The 16667-nt window shown below is 36.4% G+C and overlaps 1 protein-coding gene across 1 annotated transcript in view; it reads right to left on the bottom strand.

The window, feature by feature from the left end:
* Positions 1 to 13620: 13620 nt before the first annotated feature.
* ELP4 (elongator acetyltransferase complex subunit 4) overlaps positions 13621 to 16667 on the bottom strand; it is a 149049-nt gene continuing 146002 nt past the window's right edge. Inside the window, exon 10 of the mRNA XM_081934073.1 lies at positions 13621 to 14515. Within this exon, the coding sequence (XP_081790199.1) occupies positions 14384 to 14515 (132 nt within the window). The 3' untranslated portion in view covers positions 13621 to 14383. The remainder of the gene's footprint in view (positions 14516 to 16667) is intronic.

Below are 16667 nucleotides of genomic sequence, written 5' to 3'. Positions count from 1 at the left end.
TATATATATATATATATATATATATATATATATATATATATATATATATATATATATATATATATATATATATATAAAACCTCTGAAAAACACAGCATTGGATCAGAGTTAAAAAAAGGTGTACTCTGATTACTACTCAAAACACTTTTTTTCCTGACAAGTTATTTTAATGCTATTTATGCCAAGAGGATATTTCATGTACAGAATAATATTGATGGCGATTAGTCAGCCAATACTGAGCAAAACATAGCAATTCAAAGTAATGCCAACAAATTTGAAGAGAAGTCTGTCTTAAGCTGTGCTTCTGTGTATTTATATATATATATATCCAGTGACGTGCAGTCAGGTGAGGCAAGTGAGGCACAGTCTCACCACTCTCATCATGAAAAAAAAAGTAAAAGGAAAAAGCTGAGCTAGTTGCTGCCTCACCGTGGATGACTCTGCTTAACCTCACTGGTGCTCTCCCTCCCCAAGTGTAGTGACTTCCTCCCCAGGCCCCCATTCATTTCTCTCTCTCACACACACAGCTGGATAAAACTATATAAAAATCTAGCCCAGCTTCACTGATTACAAGTTTGAAAAGGCAACGTGGCTCCACCTGCAATCAAACTACACTTGGGGAGGGAGAGCACAAGCGAGCACCGAGGAGACCACAGGAGGAGGCAGGAAGCCAGGCAAAGAGCCATGGGACGTACACACACTTCCCCCCAGCCTCTTTCTTTTGGAAGGCTCGGCTCGGCTCCCCTCCGGCTTCTCTGCCTCTCCTCTCACCCCAGCCTGCCAGCAGGAGGTGGTGGGTGGGCTTTATTGTGTTCCAGGCATTTCCCACCCAGACAGCAGGCTGCATTTGCAATGGTGGAGGTGTTTGGGAAAGGCAGCAGGGGAATGGGGGGGGGATGGCAGAGGAGCTGCTTTCAAGCCACTGGAAAAGATATCCAATCCAACTTTTGTGTGTGGGGGGGTTTGTTTGAGAGTGAGTGAGAGAGGGAAGGGGTAGGAGAGATAATCCAATCCAACTTCTGTCTGTGTGTGTGTGTGTGTGTGTGTGTGTGTTTGAGGGAGGGGGAGGAAGGAGGGGAAGGAGAAGAAAAAGAAAAAGAAAAAGAAAGAAGGAGCAAAGGAGAAAAACAAATGCTGTCACTTTAAATTGGAACTGAGCATGCCTGGTTGTGGAATTCTGGGAGTTGAAGTCCACAAGTCTAAAAATATTTGAAACTCAGCACTGTGTCAGTGCCTCACCAGTCATAAACCTCACCGCACGTCACTGTATATATCTGGGAATTCTCTTCTGGAACTCAGTTGGATTTAATTCTGTGAGAATGAGTATAGATGTATTGCTAGTCTTCAAGAAAGTAATATTAACTTTTTTAAATGTCCAAAAACCATCCCGAAGGAAATATTCTTGGGTCAATGAATGAGAATGGACATATTCTATCATTAACACCATTTTATGGTACATAGAAACAAACAGGGCCTCTTGAATATTTTCGCTAATCAAGAAGGGTTTTTTCCCCAAATTATCAAAAGACGAAGATGAAGATGAGGAGGAGGAGGAGGAGGAGGAAGAAGAAGAAGAAGAAGAAGAAGAAGAAGAAGAAGAAGAAGAAGAAGAAGAAGAAGAAGAAGAAGAAGAAGAAGAAGAAGAAGAAGAAGAAGAAGAAGAAGAAGAAATAATTGTCTTCTTTTTGGTAGTATAAATATGGAGTAAAATCCTGTCCTAGGGCATATCACAAGATCACACAGTTTTATTCTGGATTAATTAATTTTACTGCCCTCCTCTGCTTCTGTCTTTTGTATCACCTAAAACAGAATTATAATAATCAGCATGCTATATCTGAACAGGCAATGAATATGTAAAAAATGGTTTTTAACCATCTTGATTATAGGTTATTACAATGTGTTAAAGGGTAAAATGTGTTAAGCGATCTTAAGGATGTACCTGCAGAGTTATTTTACAGATAATTTTAGACAGCTCCTGTGGAACAGCATCTTGACTGTGCTTAGCAGTCTACTCAATATTGTTTTTCATTGAAAGGGTCATGAAAAATATCTAAAGAGCTTGTACTTCTCCTTGTCTTTTTCTGTCTTTCAGTTTCTTTATGTTTGATTAGACAGCTGCTACACCTGAATCACTTATTGTTCCAGGGTGAATCAAATGCCACAACAGTTTCATTGATCTTTGAGTAGTTCTTGGTTCTTTTGCCAGAGGCCTCATTTCAAAAGCAGTCCAAAACTGTCATGTGAAAGACTGGCTCTAGGATTGGTGAAGAGCAAAAGAGACTTTATGTTGTGCGGACATCAACTGGCTGGGGAATTCTGAGCATTGAAGTCCACACATCATAAAGTCACCAAGGTTGAGAAACACTGCGTTAGAGAATCAGTTGTGCACAGCTTTGTGCTGGAAGAATTTGTCTAGACAAGACAAGACAAAGATCTTTAACTGAGATGAATGGTAGAGAGAAAGAATTTAAGATAATAAATAGCGTGAATTTCCATTCCAATTATTTTACTGTTTACTTTTTCAAGGTCATGCTAGATTATAAAATAAAAAAGCACATCATGTGTACTGAGCAAGCTCCAGTAGCTTAAAATCCAGGTGGGATGAAGTGCATTGCTGGATCTGGTACGATTTACTTACCAAGTTTCATATTCTAATACATGGTTGCTAAAAAGAGAGTTGTATTATGAGTATGACAGGCAGCTACACTTTAAAAGACTATTTTAAAACAAATATTTGCAAAGCATTTCCCCCATCCAATTAAAGCTTTGCTGTTGTAGTTCTGGAAAATAGCAATGTGCATTTCCAGTTTATGTGTTCTTAACCTAATGATGATTTTGATAAAAAAACTAAATAATTCCAAATACATTATGCTTTAGGTACATTAGCAGCAGTTTTTTGTTCATCCAAAAAAATCTTTATTATGAATGATCAATTCTTGATAATCCCAGCAAGCCTTACCATAATATTTATTAATTTTTATATGCATAGAGTTGTAAGTTCTTCACTATTTCCATCACTATTTGCTTGATTTTTCTCAAATTCAAATCATAGTTGCAGTTCTGCTTTGCATAGGCTAGTTCCAAGTCAATGACCCTTGACCTACTCATATTCTTGACCAGGCAATTTTGTGTACATTTTTGCATAAACTTTTTTTTTTGCAATATAATTGAAGGGAAATCCATCTAATGACCTTATTATTTCAATACGTTCAAGAGGCTGGATTCAGAAAATGTCTCTGAATGGAAGGACTCTTTTTCACACAATGGAACAGATATAGTGATCATTTGCCCTGGACCTCCCTTCTGTCACAGTCTGTTATGACCTCCAGATTGGCTTCCTTGGATAGGAGAGCTCTGAAAAGCAATGGGGGAAGTGCCTCTAAGTGTGGCAGTGAAAAAGGGACCTCAAAAACAGTGTCTCTGCTCCCGGACCTCCCCACATTTCTTGCAGATGAGTCTGTTCATGAAATGTTATGCTAGGAGTCAATTAAATCAGTAGGAATTGGGAAAGAATGCATCTTTAAAAAACAAAATTGCTAAAGGAGAAAATGTCAAAATAGGCAAAGGGGCAGCCACAATCCTGCCTTTTAGAAAATGCACAACACTGCTTGCAAATATAAAAGGACTTTTATAGTATGATTCCATGATGGATACCTCAACTATTTCGACCCTCCCCATGGGGCCCACTGATATAATGTTACTAAAAACATATTTTTATACCATAAACATGGTGATTCTTTAATGTTATTTGAATGCAGTAAAACGTTTGAAAATATCACTTGAAAATGTCACTTAAAATCAAGGAGGCTTCAATTATCCTGAAACATTGAATTACTCCCATATAATCTGAAAATGAGAGTACATCCAACTCATAAGCTATTTGATCATATAAATGTGGGATAGGATTTGTATTCTTATTTTACCAGTATGATTGCAAATTCTTTGCAAAGAATAACATTATTTTAGGACATCCTGAACTGATTTCAGGTGCAAGGTGAACAAACACTCTTAAAATTAAATTTAAAGTTAAAGAACTGCATTTTAGTTTAATACACTATTAAAATGTTTAATACACAATTATAAATGTTATCTAATGAAGATCAAGCCCAACCGCAGCTTTCTGGTATATGTTTTGCAGTATTTTCCAAGTCATCAGCAAAGTAAAAAGCAAATAAGTGTGCAGACAGTGGCTGTTTTCAGATTCTACCAGGACTGTTGTCCAGCAATGACTTTTGACACCTTCAGGGAATTAAATTAGCCACCAATAACATGGTGTGATTGGAAAAGGGCAGATCAATTAAAATAGAACAACATACATCATGTATGTCCATCATGGCTACCAAAGATGCCTGAGATTGATTTGCCCTTTTCCAATCACACTGTGTGATCTAATTTTCTCAGCGCAACACCTGCAGGGGTTTGTGTTAATTTGGGGATAAGCTCTTTTTACAGGGTGATGTTATGACAGACACTTAACACTGTCTTCCTTTTGTTCTTGTTTGCTTTTGTGCAGCAGGCTAACAAGAGTGGTTCAGCTTTCACCTGAGAATGCCACACATTCTGCTCCATTTATTTGTTTTGATTGGGAAGGCAGAAGCATCTCTTCCTGTTATTTTCTTAAAGGAAAATGTTGCTTTTCTGCAAGCATTGTGGGCACTGAAATAGATACGCCTCAACAGAACCTGCAATCAGAATCTCTCTGAAAAAGTAGGCCTTTGGGGAAGGGTGCATTTTCTAGAAGGTATATATGATATTTTAAACAAAAGCATCTGGTTGGAAGGAATGTCTTAGATTTTGCTTCATTGCTATCCTAGATAAGGACAAGATTGAGTAGCAAAGAAGCCTTCTTGGACAAAGAGACGTAGGGATTGTTTCTAAAGCTTTCTGATGGACAAAATGGGGCAGAACTGCTAACGTTCTAGAACACAGGAGCAAAATTAGAAATGAAAGTTGGCTGAAAGTAACAGAATCCAAACCCACCTTCTCCCCTATCCTCCATAACAACCATTTGCCTGCTCTTTGTAGTGCCCATTAGTGGCACCTGTCCACTTGTCTACCTGCTCCCACATGCCTATAGCTATTGTCCACCAGCTTGCTTGTCTGGGAATCCCACATCATTCTACATCATAGTCACACAAGATCCTTATTTAACAAGCATTGTAATCCTGGAGCTACAACAGGAACCTGGAGTTCTGGCTTTACCGCCACTAGGCAATGTTGTCATATGATTTTGCACTTTAGGACTGCGTTTTGGTCCTGATCGCCATCGTACCCTGAGGACTACCTGTAATAGTTCTTCTTTATCCTCCACTGGTCACATCCCACAAATGAAAGATTCACAAATTTGGGGACAAATTCAAAGAGTGCAGTGAGAATGGTTAATGAACTACAATGATGGCAGTTTAAGAAATTAGCATATTAACCTAAATAAAAGCCAACAAAGGGGAGGTACAGTTTTCTTCAAGAACTGGAAGTGGTGCCACAGGTCTGAAGACTATCGTCTGTTGTTTTGTCAACCTAGAAGGTAGGGAAGACAGATTCTGTTTAAATATTGGGGGAAGAGGAACCCTAATGATAAGCTTTTCAACAGTGAAACTGTTTACCAAAAGAAATTGTTGAGTGTTCACTTGTTGGATGTTGTCACATAGAGGCTGGATAGCCATTGTCAAGGATGCATTAATTTAGATTTTTGAACTGATCAGGAAGTGGGACCAGTAGCTGACATGTCTTTGCCCATTCTATGATTCCCGGGAAACATCTACTTTGACTTCTTTTGTTTATGCCATTTTGGAAGAATGCCTTCTTGTAGCTCATTTCGGATTGTAAATGAACAGGTTTCAAAAAAGAAGAATGTTTTGAAATAATTGGGCAAGATGTTGATGGATTTACTTACACCTTTTAAAAAAAAATCAGCATTGTTTTCCTGGGATTATTTTTTGAATCTATAAATACTATAATTTATTACTATGCTTCTGTTTTCCTGAAATGGTAAGAGATGATAATATTTGAATGTGAATTAAATCAGGATTTTCCCTTAATTTTCTTTTGGTAACAGAAATTTACTGTAAGACTGGGGTAGGCACAAGGAACCACCTTTTCTGTTTTGCTAAATGCCACAGTATTTTGAGACTAGTCAAGTGGGATTCATAATCTGGATTACAGAGCAGCTCTTGTTAAATCTCAGATCCATGGGTAGCCACATCTTTCTGGATTTGAGCAATGACAAACCTAGAGAAGGACAGGGGTGGAGACTGTCTTATACATTTGTCTGATTGCACATGGAGTACTCAATGATTTTTGTGGAGTTCTGTAGGTTTATACTTATTTTATTTATGCTTATTTATTTTAAATATTTATTTAACAATAAGTAAATATTTATTTTAAAATAAATATAATAAATTTTAATGGAATGTTGCTGGGAGCTGCCATTTATTTATTTATTTACATTTGTTATGACTTCTCATTCCAGGCAGACTATAGGTGATTTACAAAATCCGAAAACAGTAAAAATAGCCAGAACATACCAGGCAGGCAGAAACAATTGAAGATAGGTACTTTGGCAGGTAACCAGGCCTATGCCATGAACAACTTTATAGGTGATGGCTAGCACCTTGAATTGTACCTGGAAGACAGCTGGTAAACAATGCATCTAGCATAGCAACTGCATATTGGCATTATGAAAAGTGTGTTACTGCCTGCCTGCTGTATTTTGAACCAGCTGTAGCTCCTGATAATCTTCAAGGGTAGCCCCATTTGGAACACATTGTAACAGTCCGAGCAGGTGGTGATCAGGGCATGAGTAATCATCTGAAGGGCCTCTTGGCCAAGGCAAGAATGCAACTAGTGCATAAGATGAGCCGGTGCAAAAAGCCTCCTGCCTACAGCTGCCATCTGCTCTCTGAGCAGTAGCTAAAAATCCAGGAGGATCCTCAATTTGCATAACTTAGGGAAATGCTATCTCATAATAAAAATGTTCCCAACCAAAGCTGGCTCAAACTATTACAATTTCCAATTTTGTCCGGATTGAGCTGAAGTCTGTTCTGCTTTATCTAGACCTGAACAGCCACACAGCCATGTGGTTGGGGTATAATACAGTGTGCTGATAATACTGTCCCCCAAACCAATGGGTATTCTCAACAATTTTCACGTGGATTTTAAACAGAAAAAGAGAGAGTAATGAACCTTAAGTGCTCCTAAAATGAGGAACTTCCCTCTTCATTAACATTAACTGAGTGGGACCAACAACGGATTAAGGAGGCAGTAGCACAGTGCCTCGACCTCCCAACTTCCACAGCTCGTCCACAAGGATGGATTTGTCACCCCGTCCTGATTCTGACAAAGATGGAGCATGATCAGTGCTGTTTCTGTACTATGCCCCAGTATGAAATCCAATGGAAACAATCCATTTTCTCCAAGATTCTCCATAGCTAGTATCCATCAGCTTTTTTCATACTCGCCTCCCCACCCCAAGGAATATTGGAGATTGGACAATGATGACCTTCTGCAATTTATTTATTCATTCATTTATTTAGCGCATAGCATCTAGAAAGGTCATGCAATCACTGATGTATAAATTCAGTTTGAATAACGCATCAATAAGTGTGTGTGTGTGTGTGTGTGTGTGTGTGTGTTGTGTAATCCCCTTTTATAATGGAATGCATGGAAGATGGATATGAGGGGAAAAAATGCTGCCTAGAAAAATCAGACAAGAAAAGAGGAGTCCCCAAAGACGTAACGTTCAGAGGAAGAACCTGCCCCAATTGATCAGATGGTTAAAAGTGGCAACAGGACGTTCGAAACTTCAGATTTGCAAGATTCTGTTAATGTTGCTTTACGATAAAGTAGAATTAGCTCATCTACTCCTGTTTCCCGTCTAGTTTATCCCAAGAGGGCTGACACCTCCTGAGGTAGGATATACCACTGCCTCCTTCAAGGCCCAGCAGATTATCATGGGATTATCATAGGATAATCATGAATAACAAAGGCAGCTGCATTTCTTTTTGAAAGAAAACAAATAAATACCCATGTCACTAAAGACAGGGAGGTGGGGTGGTGATGATTTCCTAAGACCCCCCTTAGAAGAGACCAGATGCCATGATCTACAGATGAATGGCAGTGAGATTTGAAGTTAGGCTCAGTGGACAAATTGCCATTGCTGTTGGTATACTGAAAAACTTGCTCAGCAGTATTACTACTTAAGCTAGTTCCCCAGAGCTGGTGGCAGATATTCAATTTCCATGCTTTGGAAGCATGGGTACTGAAAACTTGAATGGCATTCAAAATTTAATGGCTCAGATTTTCATGAAACAGGTGACCCATACATGGTAATTAAGTTTTACTTTCCAGCAGCTGATTAATGATCTGAAAGTGGAGATATTCCTGTTAGTCCCTTGTTGTGGTTAGATCACACTTGATCATTCTGAAGCTTGTCAACACTGTAAATCTTTGCAGCTTTGCAGAGATTAAACTGATTAGGGAGATGCCTTAAATTTGCTATACAAGTTTCCAGAAAACATTTGAGGAGTTTCCCCCAACAATCTGGCAGACAGTTCAATTGAATTTTGCAATATATATTGCCAAGAGCACATATGTCTTATTTCAGGTAATACCTATATGTTTGATGAAATGGACGATCAACATGAAGTACAGGAAATTATTTACATAATTTTAATGAATTTGGTAGATTTTAACATATCACACGATCCTTTATTGTTTTGGTTTTGTCTCCCTGCAGTCCTTCACAATTAGGCACTATGAAGAGATTTACTTCTGATTAAACATATATTGTTTATTGTATTGTTAAAGTAAGAGGGAGATAAAGGGACCAAGTAAAATAATCTTCTATTTCATAGTTTCTGGAAATGTTTGCAATTGTGAGGTATACGTTTTGCACTATTTTTCAAATTAATAAAACTGAAATTATGTAACATTTATTTATTTGATTTCTGATGAGCACTAGCTAGCATGGCCAGTAGGAAGGGAGAATGAAATTTGTGTCAAAGTATCGGAAAACTATTGGATTGCATTTCCCTATCTAAATATATGATTGATTTTTAAAAAAATGTATCATGTATTGTTTCCTTCACTTCAAAATAATATTTTTCACGTTCAGACAGTATCTTGAAAACTCTTGATGAGAGAACAATGACTTTTCTATTACAAAAGAAGCACCTAAGACTTACTGACATTCATGTTTCCTGAATTTATTATCTCAAAATTACTGTGTATGGCATTTAAAATAACATTGGATTTATATTGCTTTCTATTTATTTCAACTCTCAGGATGGCATACATTTTTAAAAAGCAAATTATAAAAATAAAACTGATGCAATTACAATGACCAACATTACAATAGTTTAAGCCATTAAAAATTAAAAGCTTGGAAAAAGTAGATAGATAGATAAATAGATAGATATTCTTTTAAGTACAGTAACTAGACAAGTTACTGTAGGATTTCTGAAGCCTCTAGACAATTTCATTCTGTCTTTGTGCATGGTGTCTACTACTTTCTTCCCAGTAAAGAAAGGATGGGGCAGGCTTTTTTAGAGGCAGAAATGGATCCTTTGGGTCTGATAGATTTATGGGAATTGCACTGATCTTTGCTTGTCTGTAAGGTCAAAGGGAAGCATCCTGAAAATAAATTCTAATTTCATTTCAACCATAGCAGATAACACATGCCATTTGCACCAAAAATTTGGTCAAGCAGATATTTCTTTTTTAATAGCTGAGTGCTGTTTGATGAGTCATTAACCATGCTCCAAGGGATAATGTTCACCAGATATAGAGATCCAAAGAGATTTATTTTGTATTTTTATTGATATTTAGAGTAAGAATCTGTGAACTATCATAAAAGATAAAGACCCTGAGATAGTTAATGGGATTAGAAATACAAAACTGATAAAAAATGACAAAAAAATGTTGAGACTTTGGAAAAAGTGCAAAGAAGAGCAATTAAGATGATTAAAGGCATGGAGACTCACACATATGAAGAATGGTTGCAGGATTTGGGTTTGGCTAGTCTAGAGAAAAGAAGGACTGGGGGGACATGATAGCAGTATCCCAGCATTTGAGAGGCTGTCACAAAGAAGCACTAGAAGGCAAGACAAGAAACAATGGATGGAAATTAAACAAGGAGAGAAGCAACCTGGAATTAAGGAGAAACTTCCTAACAGTGAAAATAATCAACAAGTGGAACAACTTGCCTTCAGAAGTTGTGGGTGCTTCATCACTGGAGGTTTTTAAGAAGAGACTTGACAGTCACTCTTCTGAAATAGTATAGGGCAGTGATGGCAAACATTTTTTGGCTGCCATGCCAAAATTGGGGGGAAAACGGGTTTTTTGCACTGGCCTGCCACACCCATAATACTATGCACGCGACCCCCCCCCCAGCGCAAGCATGCATGTGATCAGCGACAACCTCCTGCTTTTGGCACTTTTTTTTTTTGCCCTCCCCAGGCTTGAGGCTTTCTAGGAGCCTGGGGAGGGTGAAAACAACCTCCCCCGCCCCCCTGGATGCCCTCCAGACGCCTCAGGAGCTTCCCTGAAGCCTCTGGAGGGCGAAAAACGGACCTATGGGGAACTTGGAAGTTCGGGAATGGTGATTTCCAGTTTGCTTGTAGGGGCGGTTTTTGCCTTCCGGAGACTTCAGGGAAGCCTCCTGAAGGTTCCTGAAGTAAAAAATCGACCCTAAGGACAAACCAGAAGTCACCATTCCTAAACTTCTGGGTTCCCCATAGGTCCATTTTTCGCCCCCCGGAGCCTTCAGGAGGCTTCCCTGAAGGTTCCAAAGGGTGAAGATGGCCCTATGGCCAAACCGGAAGTCACCATTCCTGAACTTCTGAGTTTCCTATAGGTCCGTTTTTCGCCCCCCGGAGCCTTCAGGGGCCTTCAGGCTTCCCTGAAGGTTCCAAAGGGTGAAAATGGCCCTATGGCCAAACCGGAAGTGACCTGGTTTGTCCATAGGGCTGTTGTTCGCCCTCCAGAGCCTTCAGGAAGCCTCCTGAAGATTCCGGAGGGCGAAAAACAGCCCTACGAACAAACCAGAAGTCCATTCCCAAACTTTTGGTTTGCCCATAGGGGTGTTTTTTTGCGCTTTGGAGGGCCTCTGGAGGGCAAAAAATGGCCTCAAAAGAAAGCCAAAGTCTGCTGGCCAGAGCGCGTATGTGTGCTGGCCAGATGACAGGGCAACGCCTTGAGGGCCCTGACAAATGGCTCCGTGTGCCATCTGTGGCACGCGTGCCATAGGTTTCGCCATCACGGTTTTAGGGTCTCCTGCTTGAGCAGGGCATTGGACTAGAAGACATCCAAGGTTCTTTCCAGGTCTATTCTAATTGATTGATTGATTGATTGATTGATTGATTGATTGAAAAGCTTGAAGGTATTTTTAGTCATTGCCAATTCTGACTTGGGCTACTTCAGCCAACTGTTTATGGGAGCAGTTTAGAATCTTCCTTTTTTTAAAAAAAAATCAAATATATCAAAACTGGAAAGGAGACAAGAAATACAGACATAAAAAATATCACCAGCATATTAACACTAGCTCACATTCTAAAAAATTATGCTACATATTAATATACAATATTAAACAGTGTAATCTTATTAATACAACATGCTAATGATTTCAAACACCTATTTAAAATAACAGGGGGAAATGGGAACCCTTGTCTAGTGTCTTTATCAATGAAAAAAATGGATTAAAAATGACTGAGAATCACTTTGGATGAAGAAGATACATTTGAATACAGATCCAATTATAAATTCTTCATAAAATCCTAAATTAACTAGAATAATGAACATATGTTGCCGATAAATTTTGCCAAAGGCTTTTCCAGCATTCAGTTATATAATCACAGCTTGATATTATCCATTATTTAAATCAATCTGATATATTGTAAAGAAAATATTGTTGGATCTTTAAAAACCCAACCTGGTTATTCTTAATGACTTTTGCTAGAATTCTTATTTGCTAGAACAGATGTTATATCTTGATATCTACATTGGTCAGGAGGATTAGCCTAAAATTAACAAATATTATATTTGCCTGGTAACGTTCACTAAACAATAACAAACTGTCATCTTCCAAAATATTATTATATAAAAAGTAATATGACTAATGCTAGGAAAGGTGGAAGGAAAGAAAAGAGAATAACAAGCATGGCGGATGGCCTTGCTCACAGTGGCAATGAGTGCACAGTTGCTGAAGTTCCAGATTAGGAATAGATTATAATGTAGAAAGTCTATGTGGCCTCCAGGAGTCACGAACAACTTGATGAAACATAATCAATCAATGTAAATTTAGAAACAGCTGTGTCACAAAATACTTCGTGTTATTCATCAGGAAACCCATTTGTCCAGGTTCTTTATATTACTCAAAATTAGGATCACAGTTTTAATGTCATTAATAGTCGAAGGGGCTATTCTTCTAAAAAATTAATTGTGGGAGATTATTTTAAAAACAAAAAATCTACTTTCATGAAATACAGACTGACTATACAAATTTGAGTACAATTTAAGACATTGGAATGTTACATATTTAGAGGAATTACATAAGTTATTTTTCATATCTTTAAAAGGTATAATAAAGCTTTCATTGTTTTTCTTCAAATTACTTGGTAGATCTTCCATCATTACTCCAATTTTGGTGTGCATATATTAAAGCAAATTCAGATCTGTGTGATATTCTTCAGGTTAAGCTTGTATCTCTCTACATTGATAAGAGTGCTAACTATCTGTGCCAAAAGAATTTCCATTTTATTTTTTTATATTGGTTTCAAGATTTTTTTTCTCATATGATACATATGCAACCATATGGATATCAGTATAGGCCTTCCCATATAAAATTAAAGAACTAGCTGTACTTGCATTTAATTCAAAATACTACAATGCGTCAGAATTATGATAAGAAAAATAAACTGGTAGTGACAAAATATGATGGATAGATTTGACATTCTAGCAATTACTGACATTGATTCAATTATTCTAATTCAGAATAAAAGTTGTATACACTATGTGTTATATAGTACAGTAGATTTAAAAAAATGATTGACGTTCATATTAAACAATTATTGAAGCGCACCATTTTACTTAGAGCATTATAAAGTCAATCGTTTAACTAACACTTTAATTCCATTCCAATCAAAGTACATTAACATTATTGTAGTCAGTGTTTTATGGTTTTTTTTTTGAAGAGGCACATTGTTTTTATATCTATAAAATTGTAATCTGAAGTATGATCTGTACTATCCAGAGTGAACATGATGGAAATTATGGAGAAATGATTTAAAATAAGATCCCAATAGTCTTAAAACTGGACACCATCTAAAATGAATATACATGGTCCTTGCTTCCTGATATTCACCAAATTATCCCTTTGGTACCTTAGTTCTATATAAATACACAGTTTTTATTGCATTTTTCACATTTATATAGTTTGTATTTCCATTTCATAGATGTAAATATGAATACATTTGTAATGTATTTGTGTATATATGCCCATGTGTATATTATATATCTGCATATAATTTATATAATTACCCATCTTATGTATCATAACCCTGGGCAACTTACAAACAATATGCATATATGTACAATACATAAACACACCAATCACACTCACAAGAATGAAAGTTCGGTTTTATTTTGTATTGCACACTATACATTCTCTGATATCTGTTCTCCACTTTCTTTGATTTTAATATTAATGTAGCTGTCAGACTGAATTTTATTCTGTTGACATAATTTCATCAGGTTGGCATCTCTTTATGTTTATTATTACAATTTTGAATTTCATTAAAAAAGTCTTTGTGTTTTGTAAATTTTATTCAAGCATTTTAATATATTTATTAGCCTATAAGACAGTCAAATTATTTAATGTGAATGTTTACCATAAAACAGCTTCACTAAGTTATAGGTAACCACACTGTATAGAACGATATAAAAGAATTTGTCATATTTTATTGAATAGTATTTTTAAGATACCCCTTTTGATATCAAAATAACTTACCTGAAATAATTCTTTATTTTATTTAATATACTACTGATTGACAAAAACAGTAGTTCCAGTAAGCATTTAAAATTCTTTTGCTTAGTCGCTATCTTGAATTTTACCTATACCAGAAGTCCAGTTTTTGATAATTTTTCCAAAGGGCGATTTATTTTTAAAATGTTCTCGCAATACGGAATGCATTTGTTTACTGTCAAAACACCACACCTGTGAACATATAAATAACAGAATGGAAAGATAGATACAAAGCTTGCAAGTTAGTTTTTTTTTTTTTTGAAGGACTGCTGGGTCACAATGATGAAGAAAAATATTTACGAAAGTCATTAACAGTCATAATTAGAGTGTCATATAAATTGGAGTGAAGCTGCTAAATTGAAATCACTAGAAGTCCAGGTGCTTCTTGCCCATGGCCATCGCACTACATTCTGTGCTCAGCAATTTGGTGGAGGCTGCCAGATCCTGTTTGCTTGTGCGGCTCACTGTGTCTGACAAGTCTGGAGGCAAATGCAATCGCTGTGGCAGGAGATTTTCAGTAGGGGGGAGGGGAGAGGAGAGGGAAAAAGAGAGAGAGAGGGAAGAGGACAGAGGGGACAAAAAGAAAGAACTATAATAAATTTTTATTTAAATATTACTCATTTCAAATATATTTCTGATTATCCCTGCCAATGAGCAAAACATTTGAATGGTTCCCCCCTTTAACCGTATCTCAAATCATTAAGCCTATGGCATATATTTCTCTAAACAAATTCTGGTAGTTTCCACTCAGATTCATTTTTTCTCTCAAGTTCTTTCAAAGCCTGAGATCCAAACAGGTAAAAATAAATAGATAAATAAATGAATGAATGAATGAATGAATAATAAAAAAGAAAAGAAAAGATGCTCTTGAGTTGAGCAAAACTTCATATGAAACTAATTCCATAAGGCCAAGATAAGTCCTTTACAATACAATTCAAAAGATGTACAGAACATTTAGACATTAATCCTACTGTGTGCCTAGGCATTATTCTCTAACATGGGAATTATCCTCTAGCGATTTCAATTTATTCCTAGACCTTCATATGTAATTCCCAATGAAGTCAATATGGCCTAATTTTGACTACATATGTACAGGATTAAATCACAGATTTAATTTTGTTCCCAAAACAAAAAAGCAAATTGTTTCGATTTCAGTTTGCATTGATAATGAATGTTCAGTTTGTACCCAGAAGAATAAAACTGAATACAATTGGACTGAATGAAGATAAATTTCCTTCAGTTATCAAACCAGTATTCTAACCTAAGTGCATTGTCTTTACATTTATTTTATTGCTGGTAACATGATTTACTTCCCATCAGAAGTAGGTAGTTAGCAATATGAAGAATACTCTCACTTTTGTGATACTGCATACAAGTTAGAATTCAAAGGAACAAAATTCTTGCTATTTCTTGGTACCTGGGTTTGTGTTTATTAACAACAATTTGTCCATACCACATGATGAGTCAGAGACTTTCAAAAGCAACATTTAACTTGAAATGAAAATAAATAATTGAAAGAAAATAAAAACATAAATGATTCCCACCGGACAAAGGCTCTTTGGAACTTCATTATGTAAGATACAATAGGAAGAGTGCTAGATTTATGGTGTCTCAACAATGAGAGAAACATATTAAGTCTATCTTCAGTTTTACAAGTCAGAATCAGTTAGGCTTTAATGTGTCTGTTTATAACAATAAATAATTTTAATAATAATTCTAGAAGACTAGTATAAGATGAGATCCTTAGAAAGGAAGGCTAGAAGTTAAGAAGCAATATATAAATTGGTGTAAGTGTATGGATCTAATGAGTGTGTGGATATTGGTATGAACAGAAAAATACTGGAATATATAATGAATGGTGCTGCTACATAATACCAGATTTAAATTAGACACCATTTTCTCTTATTTGCTCCTTTTTTCTTATTTTCGATCTCTAATTTATTTATTTTTACTCTTTTTCTTTTCTTTACATAATGTTGCTTATTCCAATGTGAATAGCATGATGGTACATACATGTATGCATTCAAAATCTATTATGATATATTTCACAATGTTAAAGAAATTAGAACTAGAAATCATTTGCATACATAATTTACAGCAGTACATGCTAAATTAACCATGGGATGAGCATTTCCTCTCATTATTACCTTTCTCATCCTCAACAACAGGTATTGCATATTTGGACTATTATTAAAAGAATTATTAATGGAATTCCCATTTGTGTGGAGAGGTCAAATGAAATTTCCAGGTGAAGCAACCTAGCTGGTTAATTGACTAACAAGTATATTGTGAATAAAGATATTGTGAGTCTTGCACTGCATCCATAGTTAGATCAAGTAGTGTAGAGATCTAATCTGGATAAAATCACTTCAGAAGAGAAACCAGAAACCTTCATTGCTCTGAAAACTGCCAATAGTTCAAGACTGTTTATATACAACAGTCGTTTGAGGTATGTCTTGGATAATGTACTTTCCAACTGATCATGAAGACCTTTGCTTCACAGTGATTGTTGGCACAAGTGGTGAAAAGGGTCAATCCCCCAGTAGATTTGGAAGAAACATTCTCTTGTAGAATAACTGATTTAAAAGTTGGAGGTAGAAGTGAAGACAGTTTGAATTCAGATGAGACTGAAAGATAGACAAGAACCAAT

Source organism: Natrix helvetica (genome assembly GCF_964273705.1).
Source record: "Natrix helvetica genome assembly, chromosome: 1".
NCBI classification, from domain to species: domain Eukaryota; kingdom Metazoa; phylum Chordata; class Lepidosauria; order Squamata; family Natricidae; genus Natrix; species Natrix helvetica.
This window is presented reverse-complemented; position numbering and strand designations above follow the sequence as displayed.